This window comes from Pristiophorus japonicus, chromosome 11 (genome assembly GCF_044704955.1).
Source record: "Pristiophorus japonicus isolate sPriJap1 chromosome 11, sPriJap1.hap1, whole genome shotgun sequence".
NCBI lineage: Eukaryota > Metazoa > Chordata > Chondrichthyes > Pristiophoridae > Pristiophorus > Pristiophorus japonicus.
The window spans coordinates 44590298-44614400 of NC_091987.1; the positions used below are offsets into that span (position 1 = coordinate 44590298).

The 24103-nt window shown below is 44.9% G+C and overlaps 1 protein-coding gene across 1 annotated transcript in view; it reads right to left on the bottom strand.

Moving 5' to 3' along the window:
• The window catches only part of eif2s3 (eukaryotic translation initiation factor 2, subunit 3 gamma), a 70875-nt gene that overhangs the window by 30807 nt on the left and 15965 nt on the right, over positions 1–24103 (bottom strand). The window contains exons 3-8 of the mRNA XM_070893378.1: positions 23522–23649; positions 22772–22893; positions 12243–12337; positions 10868–11026; positions 8843–8977; positions 5504–5598 (exon numbers count right to left, since the gene is read on the bottom strand). Of these exons, the coding sequence (XP_070749479.1) occupies positions 5504–5598; positions 8843–8977; positions 10868–11026; positions 12243–12337; positions 22772–22893; positions 23522–23649 (734 nt within the window). The remainder of the gene's footprint in view (positions 1–5503; positions 5599–8842; positions 8978–10867; positions 11027–12242; positions 12338–22771; positions 22894–23521; positions 23650–24103) is intronic.

Here is a 24103-nt window from a genome sequence, read left to right on the forward strand (position 1 = left end):
CGCCCCTCCCCCACAGCAATCTCACTCCCCCCTCCTCTCCCCCACAGCAATCTCACTCCCCCCCACCCCTCCCCCACAGCAATCTCACTCCCCCCACCTCTCCCCCACAGCAATCTCACTCCCCCTTCCCCTCCCTCACAGCAATCTCACTCCCCCCTCCCCTCCCCCACAGCAATCTCACTCCCCCCTCCACTCCCCCACAGCAATCTCACTCCCCCACCCCTCCCCCACAGCAATCTCACTCCCCCTCCCCTCCCCCACAGCAATCTCACTCCCCCCTCCCCTCCCCCACAGCAATCTCACTCCCCCCTCCCCTCCCCCACAGCAATCTCACTCCCCCCTCCCCTGCAATCTCACTCCCCCCACCCCTCCCCCACAGCAATCTCACTCCCCCCTCCCCTCCCCCACAGCAATCTCACTCCCCCCTCCCCTACAGCAATCTCACTCCCCCCTCCCTTCCCCCACAGCAATCTCACTCCCCCCTCCCCTCCCCCACAGCAATCTCACTCCCCCCTCCCCTCCCCCACAGCAATCTCACTGCCCCCTCCCCTCCCCCACAGCACTCTCACTCCCCCTCCCCCACAGCAATCTCACTCCCCCCTCCCCTCCCCCACAGCAATCTCACTCCCCCCTCCCCTCCCCCACAGCAATCTCACTCCCCTCCCCCACAGCAATCTCACTGCCCCCTCCCCCACAGCAATCTCACTCCCCCCCTCCCCTCCCCCACAGCAATCTCACTCCCCCCTCCCCTCCCCCACAGCAATCTCACTCCCCCCTCCCCTCCCCCACAGCAATCTCACTCCGCCCTCCCCTCCCCCACAGCAATCTCACTCCCCCCCTCCCCTCCCCCACAGCAATCTCACTCCCCCCTCCCCTCCCCCACAGCAATCTCACTCCCCCCTCCCCTCCCCCACAGCAATCTCACTCCCCCCTCCCTTCCCCCATAGCAGTCTCACTCCCCCCTCCCCCACAGCAATCTCACTCCCCCCTCCCCTCCCCCACAGCAATCTCACTCCCCCCTCCCCTCCCCCACAGCAATCTCACTCCCCCTCCCCTCCCCCACAGCAATCTCACTACCCCCTCCCCTCCCCCACAGCAATCTCACTCCCCCTCCCCTCCCCCACAGCAATCTCACTACCCCCTCCCCTCCCCCACAGCAATCTCACTACCCCCTCCCCTCCCCCACAGCAATCTCACTCCCCCCTCCCCTCCCCTCCCCCACAGCAATCTCACTCCCCCACCCCCTCCCCCACAGCAATCTCACTCGCCGCCGCCGCCCCCCCCCCCCCCCACCACAGCGATTTCACTCTCTTCCCCCCCCCCAAACAGTGATCTTAGGCCAGCAGTCTCTGGCCTCTGGGGGAGGCGCGGAGATTGGGGGGCCCGCACGCGCGCACAATTTCGGAGCTGAAGATTCCTGAGTCGATAGGCCTCCTTTGCCGCACACCACTCGCTCCACTTCGCCGCTGCCATGGGGCACCCGAAAACTGCGGGAGCGTGCAGCAGCGGCATTCTGGCAGTTGAAAAAGACGCAACCGCCGGAACATCGCTGAGGATCGGGCAGGGGCGATTTAAAACGAAAATCCAGCCCCTAGAGTTCATAATATGAGATGAAACTAATGAACCATTAAAATGCTACAGGCTAATAAGGACAAGTTTAATTGGATATTTGAGAAAATCAGTTTATAGATAAAATTAATTTTTTATGTATGGATTTCAGAGGCATTTGATAAGCTGCTGCACAAGAATATTATGAGAGATTAAGGCATGTAGTATTAAAGGATATATAACCCTCTGGGTTAAGAGATGGCCGGGGGAAGAGAACAGAAAGCAAAGAGTAGGGAGTAAATGCACATTTTTCTGATTAGCAGAATATGGGTGCCAGCGTGCCTCAGCATCTGTCTTGGATCTCTCTCGTTTTTTTCCACATAAATGATTTGGACATAGGCATACAATGAATGAGATTGACGTTTGCTGATTATATCAAATAAGGGGGCATGGCCTATCAATTTAACGTCACTTGCGGAGAGCTAAGAGAATCTGATTAGGGATAGACTGAGCATTTGAATGAATATGAGCTGATCAGAGAGAGCGAACATGCTTTGTTAAGGGTAACTGATGTATGACCAATCAAACTGATTTTTTAAGGTCACTAATAAGGCAGAAACAGGAGTGTCTATGGATATTATCTATATGGACTTTGAGAAGGCATTCCACACAAGAGATTAGTAGCAAAAATGAGATGCATTAAATTAGAGGTAGCAGTTGATTGGGATGTGTCCCATAAGGATCTGTTCTGGGGCCTCAACTTTTTCAACATATTTATTGATGACTGGGACCAGACAAAGGAATAGGGTGTTGCATAGCCAAGTTTGAAGATGACACCAAGTTAGTAGTGCAGATGGGAGCAGGAAGCTGCAAAGGGACAGACACAGATCAAGTAAGTGGGCAATACTATGGCAAATAGAGTTCAATGTAGGCAAATGTTAGGTTTGGACCCAAAAAGAATAAATTGGAATATTTTCTAAATGGGGAGATTGTTGAGGAGCAAACAGATTTGGGAGTCCAAGTACACAAATCATTAAAAGCTAGTAGGCAGGTACAAAAATAAGTCAATGGAAGGAAGGTAGCAGATTTGATACAAGTTTTAAAACGGTAATGGAGAAAATAATAAGATAAATCTCCAGGACTTGATAGTTTTCACCCCAATGTATTAAAACAAATGGGTGAAGCAATTACAGATGCACAATTTTGCAAAGCTCTCTAGATTTTGGAATTGTGCCTTTGGACTGGAAAATTACAAATTTCACTCCATTATTTAAGAAGGGAGAGAGAATCCTGGTAAGTACAGACCTGTGGAGGTGCAAAGATATTTAGGTGCCCATGCACACAAATCACTAAAAGCTAGTGCACAGGTACAAAAAGTAATCAAAAGACTAACGTAACGTTGGACTTTATCTCAGGGGGCTGGAATACAAAGGGATGAAAGTTATGTTTCAGTTGGAGAGTCTTGGTCAGCTCCCATCTGCAATACTGCATTCAGTTTTGACCACTGCAGGTCAGGGAGGATATACAGGTTGAGCGTCCAAAATCCGTAAACCTCGGGACCGAGGCCGCTCTGGATTCCGGGTATTTCCGGATTTTGGAACACCTTTGCCTGGGTCGAGGTAGGTGGGGTCTGGCAACCGAGCTAAGGGGGAAAGAGGGGGGAGAAGGGGCTGGGGGGAGAAGAAGGAGGAGCAGGGGTCGGGGGGGGAGAAGAGGGAGGAGCAGGGGCCGGGGGGGGGGGGGGGGGAGAAGAGAGAGGAGCAGGGGCCGGGGGGGGGGGGGGGGGAGAAGAGGCCAGGGCGAGGTTGCGCCACTGCGAAGTCGGGTGGCGGGGGGGCAGGAAAGAGTCCGGATTTCAGAACATTTTCCGGTTTCCAGATGACCCCACCACAGATCGGCCTAGTGTCCGGATTCCGAAACATTCCGAATTTTGGAACTCCGGATTTTGGATGCTCAACCTGTATTAGCTTTGGAAGTGGTGCAGCGCAGATTTACCAGATTGGCTCTGGAGCTTAGAGGAATAAATTACAAGGACAGGTTGCATAAATTTGGCTTGTATTCCCGAGTATAGGCGATCAAGGTTTTTAAAATGTTAAAAGGATTTGAAAGGGTAGATATGGAGAAATTATTTCCTCTGGTATGGGAATCAAGAACAATGGAACATAATCATAAAATTAGAGCTAGGCGATTCAAGAGCGAAATCAGGTAGCATTTTTTCACACAAAGGGAGTAACAATATTGAACTCTCTCGCCAGCAGTTCACATGGACCGTGTTATCTGTAAAGCCTCTCAGTTTATATCTGATGCAATCAGTTTACATGTGGATGCTTGCACAACTGGAGCTTTCAAGACTGAGATTGATAGATAAATTGTTTGACCCTTCCAATGGAACAGGGAAGATAAAGAGCTAAATCGAAGAGATTTTCAAAATTATGAAAAAGTTCAAGAGTTAAATAGTGAAAAGTTGTTTCCCTTTGCTGGAGAATTGGTAATCAGGCGGCAAAGACTCAGGATTATCAACAGAAAAACAAAGGGGAAAAAGTTAGAAGACATTTTGTTACAATGTTATTAGAACATAGAATGCTTTACCACAAGTAGTCAATAAGACATAAACTGTGATTTAGAAAGCAATTTTAAAAGTACTTGGAAATGAAAAACATGAAGGAATGTCAGGGAAGAGCAGAGAAATAGGATTAGAGTAGATAGATCATATTGGAGCGCCAATTTCTGTGCTGCAACTTTTTTTTTTAAAAAGCAGTATAAGATAAATAGAATCCATCTAATTCATTCCCAGTCACTTGAAAGAATGGGAAGGTTACCACAGCAAAGCGCAGAAGCTGCTGGGCACTTCTTACAAGTTTGGTCACGAATATAAGGTATCCACACGGAAAATAACATGTCTATTGATAGATTATTCAGTTTGACAGATTGGGAGGGAAGGGGGAAGCCAGGGGACACAAGTTTAAGCCAGGCAAGAGTAGGAACAGAGTGGATGATAGGCGGTTCTTCTTTTCCCAGAGCGTAGTAAGCCTCTGGAATGCGTTGTCAGTTAGTGTAGTGGGTGCTAACTCTCTGCATGCCTTCAAGAAGAAGCGGGACTGGTTCTTGACTGGGGCAGAGATCATATCAGATATAAACTGAGTGGCTTTACAGATAACACGGTCCATGTGAACTGCTGGACTGGTTTGATTGTCTGAGCGGGTTGGAGAGGAATTTTCTAGACTATTTTTTTCCCTTATTGGCCCTGGGATTTTCCACTGATCTTTTGCTTCTCCCAACAGATTACATAGCTGCAGGGATTGGAAATGTCTAGTCATGATGCTCCAGCCCAACATGGGACAGGCTTGATGGACCAGCTGGTCTTTTACCAACAGTTGTTTTTCGTCTGTTCATAAAAGGGACCAAATCCAAGTTGATGGAGAGTGCATCAATGTCAATCAACACATATCCATTGCACATTCTAAATCATGCTTTTTTTTTTGAACAAGCTAAATGTTAATACAAAACCAAGCAGTTTATCATTGTTTTTTATAGTTCTATATTTTTGATAACTGTGTATTGTTTCAGTGTACTTAAAATACTGAATCTTTACAAGCAGAATGTTCAAAAACTGTCAGCCAATTGTGAGCTGTCAAGGCTGCAGTGCAACCAAGCTCCTCTTGGTAGCACGAGCAGTAACTAAAAGCTCACCACTGCCACCAGCAGGAATTTGGAGATACTAGAGACATTTGTAAAGCACGTTAGTTTACTGTATTATATGGGAATTTGAAAATAAATACATTTATCAGTTACAAATTTTTTATCAGATTACAGCATCAAATAACCTGCTTCAATGCCACCTTCCTATATACCTAAACAAGCAACTCAATAGACTGCTTTCAAAATCCATCTCAGATCATCTCAACCCCCCTCCCCACCCCCAATGCTGATACTTATTTTGAGTAATATTTTATACCTTTAGTACTCCTTTCAGAATGCTGCCACCAGCCACACCACCTTTTAGATCATCTACTTCACAGCCAGGCTTGTTGACATCAAAGGATCGAATAACTGCATTAACACAAACAGAAAAAGATTTTAAAAAATGAACAAGTATGCAATTTGCCTCAGCAAATCCCACGGTCAGGAGAGAAAAAGAAATGTCCAGGATTCCAGTGATTCTCACTGGAAATTCACATGTGGACACGGGATGAATCCAACAGCTTACATTTATGCAGTGCCTTTAATTTAATTAAAAGTCCCAAAGGCAAGAACAGTGAGCAGTGAAAAGAGAGAAGTTAGGGGAAATGACTAAGGTGGCCAGATGTAGATTTTGAAAGAGGGGAGGATCAAGGCAGATTTATGGGGAGTATCTTAGGAGTGTATCGCTAAGACAGCTGAAGGCTGTGTGACCAAAGGTGGGGCTGAGAATGAAGCCCACATTGGAAGAGTAGAGGGCAATTGCTGGAATCTCCCACTCTTTTGAATTCTTCCAAGATGTGATGCACCCTCAGTTACTTAACTGAGATGTTTACCACAAGAAATGATTAGAGTGAGACATTTTCTGAACATTAATGGAATATCTAGTTATGTTAATCTAGTATTTCCAGGAACATGCATCTCAGATAATAGACCTCAATTCTCAGACATTCAACACAGGTTTTTTTGGGGGGGCAAATTATCATACTCCCACGACCAAATTAGCAGTCCAGACCATCTTAGTCCCATGACTGAAGCCCAACTCAGAAACAGGAAAACAATTAAAAAATATCTTAAGGGCCATGACAAAAACGGAAACTGGTGGGCTTGAGCTACTAGAACTACTGGTATGTTCAAATTTTGGATCAGACTTTGATTAACCTGCAGGCTGAACAGTAAACTTGTACTGTATTAGTTAACCTCAGTGGGGTAATGAAAAGGCATTAAAAGAACATACAAATAGACAAGGCAGTGAAAAGGCACAAGGCCGACACAAAGGAGAAGGCAACAAAAGTGGGCATTAGGAAACAAATCTGCAGATACAAGAGGTCTGAAATGAAAGCAGGAAATGTTGGAAATGCATAACAAGTCTGCCAGCTCCAAAAAGAGAAAAAAGTTCAACACCCCAAGAGCACACTGCCTACTCGCCAGGATTGTATTCTGACAAAGAGTCTACATCGGAAACATCAACCCACTGTTCCCCCTCCTCCACACACCACCGTCACATCCCCACCTGCTCTGCTGCAAAGGAAATGTGGGGATTTAACCAAGTTACTGAAGTCAGTGTTCAGACTAGAAGACTGCAAGCTTGCCCAGAGAAAGTTGAGATACTGTTCCTGAAACCAATTTTCTTTTACTTTGTTGCTGATATAATTCACACTTCAGTACAGTGAAGAACTACGTCGAGCCTCCTCTGCCATTCAATAAATCATGGCTGATCTTCGACCTCAACTCCACTTTCCTTCCCTATACTTACGTACCTTGATTCCCCTAGAGCCCAAAAATCTCTCTCTCTCTCAATCTTGAATATACTCAACGACTGACATCCACAGCCCTCTGGAGTACAGGATTCCAAAGATTCACACCCTCTGAGTGAAGAATTTTCTCATCTCAGTCCTAAATGGCAGTCCCCTTATCCTGAGACTATCCCCCTAGTTCTAGAGTCTCCAGCCAGGGCAAATACCCTCTCAGCATTTATCCTTTCAATCCACCTCAGAATCATATATGTTTCAGTAAGATCATCTCTCATTCTTCTAAACTCCAGAGATTATAGGCACCTTCTACTCAATTCCTCCTCATAGGACAAACCTCTCAACCCAGGAATCAATCTAGTGAACTTTCGTTGCACCGCCTCTAAGGCAAGTATATCCTTGCTTAGGTATGGAGACCAAACTATACACAGTACTCAAGGTGTGATCTCACCAAAGCCCTGTACAATTGCAGCAAAACTTCCTTACTCCTGTACTCCAACTTGCTTGATAGAGTCCATACTTTCCTCCCAGGAGCACACCCTGTTGGGTTATTGTTGGAGCTTAACTAGCTAAGAGTCCAGCTTACCAGACCCAACACTAAGTTTTCCACTGCTTGTTCTGCTAGAACATTGAGTTGCAGTTATCTGGCAATGAGTGGGAAGAATTCCAGCTAATGACAGGTCTCCCCCTTCCAAGTCTCATCAACATGTCACTGACTGACTAATCAACCAGCCTCTGGTACTAGATTACCAAGTCTGCCACAAAGGATCACCTGTATTACTCCATCAGGCATGTCACTTTGGACCCAACTTGACCTCAAAGATTCAGTTTACCTCTACAACCCTCTCCCCCAATCCAAGAAGATAGTCATTCATTGGCCATTGGGCAACTGCCACAAATGAGTTTGGGTCCTTGCTAGGTACACAGTAGGCACCAAGAATTCTTCCCGAGGGCATGAGCAGCAAAACTCACCATAAAGGGCATTGTTAGTCATTCATGTGCAAGCCAAGACAGTGAATGTTGTCTATTTTACTGCGGCTGGCATCACAGGCAAGCTTGATCAGCAGCAGAAAGCGTGGCTGATTTTTCCTTTTTCTAGTCCAGGAATGCTTTGGCCAATTACAAAACCCCTACTGCCACCCCATCTGAATTCAGTTAACTCAACACAGACAGGGGCAAATACATGCAGTGCTAGTTAACAGGATGTGGAAATTAGAACCTCCAAAAAGAATACTATTATGGTCCTGGGGTTGCAGCATTTATAGTATATTTCACAGTGCAAGGAATTATAATTTTCTTGTTCTAATGAACTAAACATCAGCAGGTTAAAAAAAAACTTCCATTTATATAGCACTTTTCACAACCTCAGGATGCCCCAAAGCACTTTACAGCCAATGAAGTACTTTTTTGAAGCACTGTTGAAATGTAGCAAACATGGTAACCAATTTGCACACAGCAAGCTCCCACAAACAGCAATGTGATAACTCCCAGATAATTTTTTTTTTTTAAAGTGATGCTGATTGAGGGAAAAATATTGGCTAGCACACCAGGGATAACTCCCCTGCTCTTCTTTGAAAAAGCGCCATAGGATTTTTTATATCCACCCGAGAGGGAAGACAGGGCCTCGGTTTAACGTCTCATCTGAAAGATGTTACCTCAGACAGTGCAGCACTCCCTCAGAACTGCACTGGAGTGTCAGCCAAGATTTGTGTGTTCAGGTCTCTGGAGTGGGACTTGAACCCACAACCTTCTGACTCAGGCAAGAGTGCTACAAATTGAGCCACTGCTGACACTTTCATGTTTGCATACCAGAACACCACAAACAAGTCAGTACTTTAAAGAGCAAGGAAAATAAAAAAACTTACCAATTAGCCTAGGTTCAGATATAAAGTCTCGGATGGGGACTGGAATTTTTTTTACAATATATTCGCACACTACTTCAATGTTATATTTCAACTGTGCTGAGATTGGAATAATTGGTGCCCCTTCAGCAACTGTACCTGTATATCAAAACAATAAAACAGGAAAAGGCATTAAGTTATAAATCCAGAGAATGCATTATTGCTTATTTTATTGCTGTAACCTAAGCTTCAGTAATTTAAGATATGTACTTTAATGAAATAATCTCAATATAGTCCTTTAGTATAACTCATTAGAAAATTTGAATGCTGAATGTCTTTTGGAACTTGTATATTTTGTTAACTGCCAAAAATGATTTTTCACTCCCTAGCTAAGGTCACTGAGGTGAATTTAGCAACCTATTATTGTCCTGGTAAGAACTGAGCCTGCTCTGTATGGCTCAGTTACTTGCTGCCTTCACCAGCCATTTCACCAGGGATGCTAAGGAAATTCTGTTTACAGTGCTAGTCTGAAGCGCCTATTTAGCAAGTTTAAATAAAGTAAACGCATTTGATTCAACAAAACTTGTGTAGCCAGCTTCTTACACCAGAGTACACTATTAATATTGCCCTGTTTAAAAAAGGAGAGACAGATAAACTGCAGGCCAGTCAGCCCAAAGTCAGTGGTAGGAAAACTTTTAGTGATAATAATCCGAGACAAAATTAATCGGCATTTAAAAAACATCGGCTAATAAATGAAAGTCAGCACGGATTTGTTAAAGGCACATCATGTTTGACTAACTTGCTTGAGTTCTTGGATGAAGTAATGGAGAAGGCTGGTGAAGGTAGTGTGGATGATGTTGTGTATATGGACTTTCAAAAGGCATTTGACAAGTACCACATAAACTTGTTAGCAAAATTCAAGCTCATTAAAGGGACAGTGGCAGCATGGATATAAAATTGGCTAAGGGGCAGAAAGCAGTGTACAGTTGGTTATTAGATTGGAGGGAAGCATACAGTGTGTTCCCCAGGAATTGGTATTAGGACCACTGCCTTTTTTTGATATATAGTAATGATCTGGACTTGGGGTATACAAGGCATAATTTCAAAGTGCGTAGATGATACAAAACTCAAATGTGGCAAACAATGAGGATGATAGTAACAGACTCCAGGAGGACATAGACAGACTGTTGAAATGGACAGACACACAGATGAAGAAGTTTATCGTAGATAAGTGTGAAGTGATATATTTTGGTCGGAAGAATGATGAAAGGCAATATGAATTAAATGGTACAATTTTAAAGGGGGTGCAGGAATAGAAAGACTTGGGGGTGTACGTACACAAATCTTTGAAGGTGGCAGGACAAGCTGAGAAATCTGTTACAAAAGTATATGGGATCCTTGGCTTTATTAATAGAGGCATAGAGTACAAAGGCAAGGAAGTTATGCTAAACCTTTATAAAACACTGGTTAGGCCTCAGCTGGTGTTCAATTCTGGGCACCACACTTTAGAAAGGATGCCATGGCCTTGGAGAAAGTGCAGAAGAGATTTACTTGAATGGTACCAGGGATGAGGGACTTCAGTTATGTGGAGAGATTGGAGAAGCTGGGGTTGTTCTTCTCAGAGCAGAGAAGGTTAAGAGGAGATTTGATAGGGGTTCAAAATCATGAATAGTTTTAAAAGAATAAATAAGGAAAAACTATTTCCAATGGCAAAAGGGTTAGTAACCAGAGGACACAGATTTAAGGCGATTGACAAAAGAATCAGAGGCGACATAGCTAGTTGTCATGGAATGCACTACCTGAAAAGGTGGTGGAAGCAAATTCAACAGTAACATTTGAAAGACAATTAGATAAATAAATGAAGGAAAAAATGTACAGGGCTATGGGGAAAGTGTAGGGAGTGGGATTAATTGGACAGCTCTACCAAAGGGCTGGCACAGACACGAGGGACTGAATGGTCTCCTTCTGTGCTGTATCATTCTATGAATATAAGTCATGAAATCAAACAAGTAAAAACGGTGAATGAAGTTTCATTTCGGGGCAACCTACCCTGAACAAAAGCAAGTATCTGTTCATATTGTTCCTTTGCTTGACTTTCCTTTACAAGATCAATCTTGTTCTGCAGAATCAGAATGTGTTTGAGTTTCATGATTTCAATAGCTGCCAGATGCTCTGAGGTCTGAGGCTGCGGGCAAGACTCATTACCAGCTAAGGAACAGAAAAAGAGCGTGTTAACAAGCATAAAAGTATGAATATTTATAACTCATAGCCCTCAATATTTTATTTTTCCACATCAGCACTTACTAATTAAAATTTAAACTGAAGAAAAAAAGTTGGGGGAAAAAAAAACTAGGCACAAGATGTAAATCAAAGTGAAACATACTTTGTATTATTATTGGCTTATCATTGATATGCAATACATTTAGAAACAGTTGGGGGTGGGAAAGGAGCGGAAAGAAGCACACACGTTCCAGATACCTGCAACACTTTAATTGTTCACCCTATAAGCGTGACCCCAAGGTGGAATTAGATACGCTTATATAGGGTCAGTACAACTGACTTTGATCCTTTCTTGCCCGCTATTCATGCACACAGCTAATTTTTTTCATTAGCAAAGGATGTTGAAGCCAACTAGTGTCCCCAGCACTGCACTGGCTAATTAGCTAACTCAACCTAGCCCAAGTTTGATCCTAAGACTTTCCCTGGCCTGCAAGATTCAGTACCATGCATTTTACCATTAAGCCACCAGAAAGAACACTGTAAAAAGTAACTAGAAAGGGAGGAAATAGTTACCACTTTCAAAAAATAGACTTCACTATTAGACAGGGCCTGGCAATCATGTTCAGAAATCCCATGACAGTGAACCACCTCCTCATGGCCACTACCAGAATGATCCTTCAATAATGAAGGGATCTCCCTCTCTCAATTAAACAGGCCATTCTGGCCCTGGAGGCCTTGAAGGGAGCTCCGGCCTTTCACAAGGAATTGCTCTATTATTCACAAATAAACAGCAACTTTTAACTGACCACTTTGAGTGCATTCTTTGAAAGAAATACATGATTCTAATGGTCAGCTACTTACAGCTTTTATTCTCTAACTTTGTGGATTAAAAACATTCGCATTCTTCGGCACTGCCTATGGTTTTAATGCAGCCGGCCAATATGGTTCTTGGCAGCATATTTCCAGATCTTCTCATTCACAACTGCCAATTCACACAAGTGAAATAAAAGTGTACAGAATTGTAATGGCAAGATTTGAGAAGTAATTTAAGGCAGTCTTTTTAAGGATTATTTAAATCACAAAGAACTTTCCAAGGAATTTGATATCAGAGTAAAGGACAGAAGAAATTAAGAGTCATGAAACCAAGAACCTTCAGTGGGCGACGATGGTGCAAACCTGTACCTACTGTTAATGTCCCAATTACCTATTAATAGCAAAGCTGCATCCATGACAGCAGCTCCGTTCAACATAGTTGCCATCAAGATGTCATGCCCTGGACAATCCACAAAAGATACATGCCTATAACAGAGGGAAACAAAATAAAACATGTAACTTAGGACAGATTTCTCTCACCCCCCCCACATCGAAAACTGCACAGAATGCACAAATGAGTATATAGGAACAGAGGTAGATCATTAAGTCTATTCCACCATTCAATGAGATCATGGCTGATCTGCGACCCGTCTTTGGACCATATCCCTTAATACCTTTAGTTAACAAAAAGCTAGCAATCTCCGATTTAAAGTTAACAATTGATCTAGCATCAATTGCTGTTTGTGGAAGAGTTTTCCAAATTTCTACCACCCAGTGGGCCCAAGTTTCCACACGATAAAAAACGGGCGCCCCTCCGAGCTGGGCGCCCGTTTTTCACGCCTAAAAAAAAAATCACGATTCTGGAGCGTTCTGCAGCTCCTTGTCTGCCTGGCGCGGCGCCCAGGGGGGCGGAGCCTACACTCGCACAGATTTTGTAAGTGGGAGGGGGCAGGTACTATTTAAATTAGTTTTTTTCCTGCCGGCAACGCTGCGCGTGCCCGTTGGGAGCGTTCGCGCATGCTCAGTGTGAAAAAAACATTGGCACTCGGCCATTTTTGCAGTTCTTTGTAGTTGTTTAATTTTTGAACATTTTTTTAATAAAAGCACATTGCCATCAGCACTTGCAGCCTTCTCACTGTCTCCTCCGCCACCCCCCCCGCGGGAAGAACGGGCGCCTCCTACCCCACCCCCCCGCGGGAAGAACGGGCGCCTCCTACCCCACCCCCCCGCGGGAAGAACGGGCACCTCCTACCCCCCCCCGCGGGAAAGAACGGGCGCCTCCTCTCCCCTCCCCGCGGGAAGAACGGGCGCCTCCTACCCCCCCCCGCGGGAAGAACGGGCGCCTCCCCGCCCCCCGCGGGAAAGAACGGGCGCCTCCCGTCCCCTCCCCCCCCGCGGGAAGAACAGGCGCCTCAGGCTGACTGCAGCATTCTCCGTGCCTGAAGCACTTTCACACAGGTAGGAAGATGGTTTATTTAATTTTTTCTTTGCTTATAAATGTTTATTCAGGTTGGATTTATTTGTATAATATTTATAGAAGTATAAATAAGGATTTATTGGAGAATTTAATGAGTTCCCTTCACCACCACCCGCCCCCCCCCCCTTCCCTCCCACCTCGTTCTGGACGCCTAATTTGTAACCTGCGCCTGATTTTTTAATGTGTAGAACAGGTTTTTTCAGTTCTACAAAAATCTTCACTTGCTCCATTCTAACTTAGTTTGGAGTACGTTTTCACTGTGGAAACTTTGAAATCAGGCATCAGTGGCCGGACACGCCCCCTTTTGAAGAAAAAATTCTGTTCCAAAGTAGAACTTTTCTACCTGACTAGAACTGCAGAAAAAAAAATGTGGAGAATTGCGATTTCTAAGATAGTCCATTCTCCACCAGTTGCTCCTAAAAATCAGGCGCAAATCATGTGGAAACTTGGGCCCTGTGTGTGTAGAAGCATTTCCTAATTTCACTCCAGAAAGATCTGGCACTAATTTTAGACTATGCCCCCCAGTCTGTGAATTCCCAACCAGTGAAAACAGTTTCTCTATCTATCCTACCGGTTCCCCTTAATATCTTGAAAACTTCGATCAGGTCACCCTTTAACCTTCTAAATTCTAGGGAATACAACTCTAATTTGTGTAATCTCTCCTCGTAACTTAACCCGGGTATCATTCTGGTAAACCTACCCTGCACTCCCTCCAAGGACAATATATCCTTCCGAGGATTTGATACCCAGAACTGCTCACAGTACTCCAGGTGTGGTCTAACCAGGGTTTTGTACAGTTGCAGCATTATTTCTACCCCCTTATATTCTAGTCCTCTAAACATAAAGGCCAGCATTCCATTAACCTTTTTAATTATTTTCTGGATCTGTTCATGACATTTTGATGATCTATGTACATGGACCCCCACTCACCCCCACAAAAACAGTGTTTGTAGCTTTTCACCATTTAGAAAGTACTCTGTTCTATCCTTTTTAGGTCTAGTGAATGACCTTACATTTGCCTACATTGAAATCCATTTGCCACAGTTTTGCCCACTTAATCTGTCGATATCTTCGTAATTTTATGTTTTCACCTACACTGCCTACAATGCTTCCTATCTTTGTGTCATCGGCAAATTTGGATACACGTGTTTCTATGCCATCATCTAAGTCATTAATAAATAGTGAATAGTTGAGGCCCCAACACAAATCCCTCCGGACACAACTAGTCACCTTCTGCCAAGTTGAGTACCTACCCATTATCCCAACTGTCCATCTCCTGCCGCTGAGCCAATTTCCTAACGAGGTCAATAATTTGCCCTCAATTCTGTGGGCTTCCATCTTAGTTAACAGTCTCTTATGCGGGACTTTATGAAATGCCTTCTGGAAGTCCATATAAATAACATCCATAGACAGTTTCCTATCTGGTACTTTAGTTACCATCTCAAAAAATTCAATCAAGTTTGTCAGGCATGACCTACCTGTCACAAATCCATGCTGGCTCTTTCTAATCAACTGAAAAACTGAGGTGTTCAGTCACCGTATCCTTAATTATAGACTCTAGCAATTTCCCGAAAACAGATGTTGGGCTAACTGATCTATAATTCTCCAGGGTCCCTCTCTCGCCATTCTTAAATAGCAGAGTGACATATGCAATTTTCCAATCTAAAGTTATGGTTCCTGAATCAAAAGAACTTTGGAAGATTATAGTTAGGGCATCTGCAATGGGCTCACCTATTTCCTTTACAACCCTGGAATTTTAAAAGCAAGTAGAGCTCTTGCTCCTCAGGGGTCACCCAAGACTTGACTTTTCCAATGCTCTCCTGGCTAGGTTCTCATCTTCCACCCTCCATAAATTTAATCTACTGCAAAACACAACTCCCCAGGTCCTATCCCGCACAAAGTCTCGCTCTCACAGCATCCCCATCCCCGTCGCTACTGTCCTACATTGACTCCCAGTGCCCCAATTTAAAATTCGAATCCTCCAGTTTAAATTCCCTCGTGGTCTTGTACCTCCCTATCTTTGACCGCTTGTATAGATGCAGAGAATAGGCACGCGTGTAGCAACGGCAGAATGGTTTTAATGAGGGATTTTAACTTTCATCTATATTGGGATAAGCAGACAAGCACCTGGAATGGAAACCATCTGATCCTGGGGGTTTGCCACTCTTTCGTACTACTATTTCCAATACTGTTATTTTACTTACGTTAATTTTGTTGAGTCCCTGTCCCTGATTTATTATTACTTTCCTTGGGATTTCTGGCATGCTGGTTGATTTTGATATTCCTTGCAAGTTTCTTGTCATACTCCTTTTTGTAGCTCTTACTATCGGTTTTCCGACCCTTTGCTGTTCTTTGTGTCTTTCCCATTCGCCAGGATCTGTGCTATTTTTTGCATTTTTGTATGCTTTTTTCCCCTTTTATTTTTATGCTGTCCCATACCTCTTTAGTCATCCATAGCGTTTTTTAAAAGCAAGTAGAGCTCTTGCTCCTCAGGGGTATAAACTGGCTCTGTATTATCTTAAATTCTTCTTTGAACATCTCCCACTGATCATCTGCCATTTTACCCATAACAGTTTACTGTGGACAATCTGTCTCATCCCAGAAGTCAGCCTTACCCAAATCTGGAATCTTAGCTGTTTCGTGCTTCTCCCTTTCAAACGCTACATTGAACTTGATCATGTTATGATCTCTATTTGATAAATGTTCACGCACAGTTAGGCTGTTAATTAAATCTGGCTCATTACTCATTACTAAATCTAATATGGCATGCCCCCTTGTTGCCTCTAGGGCATGTTGTTGTAGAAAACTATCCCTGACACTCAAGAAATTCACTACCTCTCTGGCAGGTGCTCGTCTGCTTATCCCAATATAGATGAAAGTTAAAATCCCTCATTAAAACCATTCTGCCGTTGCTACACGCGTGCCTAATCTCTGCATCTATACAAGCGGTCAAAGATAGGGAGGTACAAGACCACGAGGGAATTTAAACTAGAGGATTCGAATTTTAAATTGGGGCACTGGGAGTCAATGTAGGACAGTAGCGACGGGTATGGGGATGCTGTGAGAGCGAGACTTTGTGCAGGATAGGACATGGGGAGTTGTGTTTTGCAGTAGATTAAATTTATGGAGGGTGGAAGATGAGAACCCAGCCAGGAGAGCATTGGAAAAGTCAAGTCTTGGGTGACGGAGCACTGAGTAGGGTTTTAGCAGATGGGCCAAAGCAGGGGCAAATGTGGGTGAAGTTAGAGGTGGAAGTAGACGGTCATTGTGAAGGAAAGAATAAGGCATTGGAAAGCTCAGCTTCACGTCGAATAGGATACCGAGGTTAGGAAAAGTTTGGTTCAACCTGAGATAGTGGCCTGGGCAGGGTATGGATATGGTGGCAAAGTATAATTTACGGCAGGGGCCAAAAATTATGGCTTCAGTTTTCCTATTGGAAAAAAAAACTGGCTCAGCCAAGCCTGCATTGTAGATAAGCAGTCTGACAACAGAGGCAGTGGAGGTGTCGAGAGGGTGATGGGAGGTAGAGTTGGGTGTTGTCAGTTTACATATGTGCTGACAGTGTGACAGACCTGCAGTCTCGTCGCCGAGAGCATGCAGAAAGCAAGCGCAGGCAGCGGAAAGAGCGTGCAGCAAACCAGTCTTCCCACCCTCCCTTTCCTTCAACGACTATCTGTCCCACCTGTGACAAGAGACTGTAATTCCTGTATTGGACTGTACAGTCACCTAAGAACTCACTTTTAGAGTGGAAGAAAATACTCCTCGGTTTCGAGGGACTACCTATGATGATGATTTGGGCGATGTTGCCAATGGGTGCCTGTAGATGAGGAATAAAAAGGGGCCAAGGATAGATTCTTGGGCGGACTCTAGAGGCAATGGTGTGAGGGAAGAAAAAGAAGCCATTGGCAGATATGCTACAATTGGATAAGTAAGAGTGAAACGAAACAAGGGCAGTCCTATTGAACTAGTCAACAGAGTAAAGGCATTGTAGAAGGATGGTGTGATTGACCACATTAAAGGCCACAAAGGATGAGGAGGGATAATGCATTACAGACACAGGAGGTCATTTGTGACTTTGATTAGGGCCATTTCAGTGATGTGGGCAGAAACCTGATTGGACAGATTCAAACAAGGAGTTGCAAGAAAGAAACTCTTTTAGAGTCTACCTGCAAAACATAAACATTAAACTGTGCCACCCGACCTGGGTGACACACCAGACATTTACAAGGCCCTTTTTTCCTTTTTTTTTTGTGTTTTTCTTTTTTTTTTGTATTTTTTTTTGGGCACTAAAATCACAATTTTTCCGGTGCCCCCTATAAAAGGGAAGGGGACACTAAAAACACCGGCAATTAAAACAAATTAAACTTTAAAACGTAAAATCAAATTAAAATTTGGTTGCCGGGCGTGATGATGCACTCCAGTCCCTCCGGTGCCCACCTCTCGCGGAAGGCCGCGAGCGTACCGGTGGACACCGCGTGCTCCATCTCCAAGGACACCCTGGACCAGATGCAAGAGCGGAAGAGAGGCAGGCAGTCAGGTTGAGCGACCCCCTCAACTGCCCGCTGCCTGGACCGGCTGATGGCACCCTTGGCCGTGCCCAGGAGCAGTCCTACGAGGAGGCCTTCGGACCTACCCGCTCCCCTCCGCACAGGGTGCCCAAAGATCAGGAGAGTGGGACTGAAGTGCAGCCAGAATTTCAGGAGCAGCCCCTTCAAATAATAAAACAGGGGCTGCAACCTTGTGCATTCCATAAAAACATGGAACACGGACTCTTCCAGACCGCAGAAATTGCAGGCGGCCTGGGAGTCCGTGAACCGGCTTAAAAATTTGCTGCACGGCACTGCTCCGTGCACCACCCTCCAGGCCAAGTCCCCGATGAATAGTGGGAGGACCCCTGCGTAGAGTGCCCTCCATCGGGGACCCCCGCCTCCTCCGGACGGCAAGATGGTACGCCATGGCGTGTCCGGACGGCCGGCGAGAATGGCAAAGTTGAGGGTGTGCAGGAGCAGCCCGTACAGGAAACCCCTCCGCGCGGAACTGAAAGGCACGGAGGGGATTTCCCCGAGGCGGCTCAAGTTGTGAGGCGCCGGCCCCCGAGGGAGGTTCCGGGGTTTGGCGCCGATGAGGAATTCCGTCCGGACGGGGGTCAGTTCGGACGGGATCTCCCCACGTGCTTGAGCCTCCTCGATGCACCTAACGGAGTCAGGGCCCAGAGCTGTTTTTAGCGACTCGATGGCATCGGCCGCGTGGCGGACGTTGGCAGAATTTAGGCGCCGCGCCAGCGTGTCTGGCGCCATCCAGCCCGTTCCTCCGCCATCGAGCAGGTCCCTGACCCTGGTCACCTCACCAGCCACAGCCCTCTCTTCCGACCGCCACATAAAACCTCGGCCGTGGAGGTACGGATTCCCGAGCAGCGGTTCCTGCAGGACGGCCGCCACTCCAGCCAGCGGAGAGCTGCGCTTGGTGGAGACTTTGTTCCAGACCCTGATGAGTTCCCTGTAAAAGACAGGCAGCTCCCGGAGGGCGGTCCTGGCACCCCCCAAGTTCACAAACAGGAACTGCGTGTCATAATTGAGGTCGCGCTGCTGGCGGAAGAAATACCTCGCCAGAGCACACCACCTAGGAGGGGGCTCGACGTAAAAGGTATCTCTGCAGGGTCTGAAGACGGAAAGTCGCGAGCTGGGCGCTGACGCACACCAACGACTGACCGCCCTCCTCAAGCGGGAGACTCAAGACCGCGGCAGAGACCCAGTGCTTCCTGTTGTTCCAGAAGAAGTCCACCAGCTTCTTCTGTATCTTGGCGACAAACGCAGGGGGAGGGGTCAAAGTGACCAGCCGGTACCACAACATTGCGGCCACCAGCTGGTTTATGACTAGCGCTCGACCCCTGTAGGACAGCACTCGGAGCAGTCCTGTCCAGCGCCCTAGGCGAGCGGTGACCTTGGCCTCCAGCTCCTGCCAGTTCGCCGGCCAGGCTCCCTCGTCGGGGCTAAGGTAGACTCCCAGATAGAGGAGATGGGTCGTGCTCCAGGCAAAAGGCCTGAGCTCCTCCGGCAGGGAGTCCACCCGCCACTGACCCACCAGGAGTCCGGAACATTTCTCCCAGTTGATCCTGGCGGAGGACGCGGCCGAGTAAATCTCCTGGCACTCACGCATCCTCCGCAGGTCAGCGGGATCCTCTACCGCGAGGAGCACGTCATCGGCGTAAGCCGAGAGGACAACCTCCACGTCCGGCCCTTGCAGAGCCAGTCCCGTCAACCTCGTCCGCAAGAGGCGCAGGAAAGGCTCCACGCAAACGGCGTATAACTGGCCGGACATGGGGCATCCCTGGCGCACCCCTCTCCTAAAGCGAAGGGGCGCCGTCAAGGACCCGTTAACCTTAATCAGACACTCCGCGGCGGCGTACAAAAGTCGGATCCGGGCGACGAAATGCGTCCCGAACCCGAAAGCGCGCAGAGTTCCGAGCAGATAGTCGTGATCCACCCTGTCGAACGCCTTCTCTTGGTCGAGGGATAGGAAGGCGACCGACAGACCAGCCTCCTGGGAACAATGAGTTGCAAGAAAGATCATAGAATGATACAGCGCAGGTGGTGGCCATTCAGCTCATCATGCCTGTGTCAGCTCTTTGGTAGAGCTGTCCAATTAATCCCACTCCCCCCGCTCTTTCCCCAAAGCCCTGTAATTTTTTCCATTCAAGTATTTATCCAATTCTCTCTTGAATGTTACTATTGAATCTGCTTTCACCACCCTTTCAAGCAGTGCATTCTAGATCAACAACTCGCTGCATAAAGAATTGCTTCCTCATATCGTCTCTGGCTCTTTTGCTAATCACCTTAAATCGGTGTCCTCTGGTTACCGACCTTTTGGCCACTGGAAACTGTTTCTCTTTATTTACTCTATCAAAACCATTCATGACTTTGAACACCTCGTTCAAATCTTGATTTAATCCAAGGAGTACAACCCCAACTTCTCCAGTCTCTCCACATAATTGAAGTCCCTCATCCCTGGTACCATTCCAGTGAATCTCTTCTGCACCTGCTCCAAGGTCTTGACATCCTTCCTAAAGTGTGCTGCCCAGAATTGAACACAATACACCAGCTGAAGCCTAAACAGTGTTTTATAAAGGTTTACCTTGCTTTTGTGCTCTATTCCTCTACATTCCTGTACATACACCTCCAGGTCTTTCTGTTCCTGCACCCCATTTAAAACTATCATTTAGTTCATATTGCCTCTCCTCATTCCTACCAAAATATATCACTTCACACTTATCTGCAATAAACTTCATCTGCTGTGTTTCTGTCCATTTCACCAGTCTGTCTATGTGCTCCTGAAGTCTGTTGCGATCCTCCTCATTGTTTACGACATTTCTGAATTTTATATCATCTGCAAACATTAAAATTACGCCCTGTATACCCATCTAAGTCATTAATATATATCAAAAGAGCAGTGGTCCTAATACTGACCCCTGGGGAACAACACTGTATACATCCCTCCAGTCAGAAAAACAGCCGTTCACTGCTACTCTCTGCTTTCTATCCCGTAGACAATTTTGTATCCATGCTGCCACGGTCCCTTTAATCCCATGGGCTTGAATTTTGTTAACAAGTCTATTATGTAGTACTTTGTCAAATACCTTTTGAAAGTCCATATACACATCAACTGCACTACCCTCACCATCACTTCATGAAAGAATGCGATCAAGTTAGTCAAACACGATTTGCTTTTAACAAATCCGTGCTGAATTCTCATTTATTAGCCCATACTTTTCTAAATGTCAATTAATTTTGTCCCAGATTATTATCCCAAAGAGGAGCATGGATTTGCAAGGCGACAAGATTAAGGATTTTGGAGAGAAGATGGGGCAACAGTTTGTGAGGGGATGACAGTGTTTTTTTTTGAGGAGTTAATGACAGATAAATGGGTAATTTTCAGGCTAGCAAGCTGTAACTATTGGGGTGCCACAGGGATCAGTGCTGAGGCCTCAACTACTTACAATCTATATTAATGACTTGGATGAAGGGACCAAGTGTAACGTAGCCAAATTTACTGATGATACAAAGATAGGTGGAAAAGTAAGTTGTGAGGATGCAAAAAATGTACAATAGGCTCAATGAGTGGGCAAAAATTTGGCAGATGGAGTATAATGTGAATTTGAGGTTATCCACTTTGGTAGGAAAAATAAAAAAGCAAATTACTATTTAAATGGGGAGAGATTACAAAATGATGCAGTAGAGGGATTTGGGGATTCTTGTACATGAAACACACAAAGTTAGAATGCAGCTATAGCAAGAAATCAGGAAGGCAAATGAAATGTTGGCCTTTATTGCAAGGGGGATGGAGTATAAAAGCAGGGAAATCCTGCTCCAACTGTACACAGTTGGTAAGACCACACCTGAAGTACTGCATACAGTTTTGGTCTCCTTATTTAAGGAAGGATATACTTGCATTGGAGGCAGTCCAGAGAAGGTTCACAAGGTTGATTCCCGAGATGATGGGGTTATCAAGAATGAGAGGTGACCTTATTGAAACATATAAAATTCTGAGGGGTTTTGGCAGAGAGGATGTTTTCCCTCACGAGGGTATCTAGAACTAGAAGGCATAGTTTCAGAATAAGGGGCTGCCCATTTAAGACAGAAATGAGGAGGAATTTATTTTCTCAGAGGGTCGTGAATCTTTGGAATTCTCCACCCCAGGGAGCTGTGGAGGCTGGATCTTTGAATATATTTAAGATTTTTGAATGATAAGGGAGTTAAGGGTTATAGGGAGTGGGCGGGGGAGGGGAGTTGAGGCCAGGATCAAATCAGCCATGATCTTATTGAATGGCGGAGCAAGTTCGAGAGGCAAAATGGACTACTCCTGCTCCTATTTCTTATGTTCTTATGTTTTGAACGGGAGGAGTCAGTACCCTAGGAGAGAAAATCATTTTCAGATCCAATTGGACACTTGCAGCAATTAGGAAAGGAGCAGATTTAGTACAGATATTAATCAAAGCTAATCTTTGTCGACTCTATAAACAAAGTTTTTTCTTAAAAATTGGCACATTAAATAGCAAGAGGATACTTACGTTTACAAGATCGAGCCATTTTAAACATCAATTGATATCTGTAAACACTTCAGTGCCAATTCAAAGACTAATACCTTAAAGTGCTATCAAACTGCGATCCTCAGTTAAAGTTGCACACTAGCAATATAATGGAATCAGAAAATTCCAAAAGCATACTGGGAAAAGAGGCACATGGCCTGAACAAAATGGAGGTTTGTATGGTTTTGCTCAGAGAGCAAAAACTGCTGAGACATATGGAAATGTTACCAGATGCAACAGGCATTGTAGTCAGTGCAAATCACAATAATGGAAGACTTAACCGTGCCTCCAAAATAATTCTCATTACTGTGCAGATGCTAAATCTTATGCTGACAATGACTTGAATCTGGATTGCACCAACCTGACTAGCTTGAAATTTCCTTTGATTCCAGGAATATCTGAAGGGAACTCATCTGGTGTGCTGCTACCACATGACCTGTAACAGTCAGGCCTTGGACAACTGGGGTCATCAAGTTTGTAAACCTGAGGAAATTACAACTAAGTAAGTACAGAAAGAGCTTAAAGTTTTATACAAGACAATTAAAGAGTAATGACTGGCTTTCTTACCTTAATTAAAACAAAGCCATGTACTGTTTAAATACCAGCATATTGGCCTTAACCACAAGTTGCTGCATATCTTTCATATTCAAACAATTAAACAATTGCAGATGATACTTTACCGACATTATGAGTTCCATAAAATACTTTGCACTTGAACCAACAGGGTGAAGGAGTCCCAGGCATTCAGTGAAATGGCAGGTTATCAACTAATTACCACAGAAAACGTCCAGGCTTCAAGTAACTCAGATTGCCACACTCAAAGTCCCATTACAGTATAACAACGATCTATTTTCTCAAGCAATTAAGAATTTCACAAAACACAGAACCACTACATATGAAGAATATTGGTCTTTTTAAGCAGTTTGTTAATGATTTAAAATGAAGAACTTCAGGTAATACAGAAATAAGCTCAACAATCGACATTATATTGAGATACAGCACAAAAAATGAAATAAAAACAGAATTGAAATCAAATTTAGAGATATTTAACTGAACATGAACGACAAAAGCAGAATTATGTACTGTACTTCATTACTATAGATATTTTTACCTTTGCGTTGGCATATCCCAGCTTGATAGTGATATTTCTTTCTAGCTCATTTTTAAATCGGACAGTCTGAACACCAGAAATAGCTTTAACTACAGTGGACTTTCCATGGGCTACATGACCAATTGTGCCTAAGGAAAAACAATTAGTTGGATCACAAGTTAAGCTTCTACAGGGTTTATGTGCACAACTTATGCTCTCAAAATCTGGACACAACTTTGGTCAAAAACAATAAATTCGAATATTTTTGATTAACTGAGCAGCCAAACATGAAACCTAGGAAGAGAACTCTTCCCTTCTATTTATTGTGTCCATTTCCTATGCCTATTTGTAAAGTGCTGTGGAATATTCATTACATTAAAGGTTCTTTCTAACTTTAAGTTGACAAATTTCAGATGTCACTGAATTTTAAAATGAGGACTCACTTTCAAACCCCCATGGGCAAGGAAACTTCCTGCTGATTTCCACCTACCACCCTTCCTCAGCTGATGAATCAATACTCTTCCATGTTGAACACCACTTGGAAGAAGCATTGAGGGTAGCAAGGGCACAGAATGTACTCTGGGTGAGGGACTTCTACGTCCA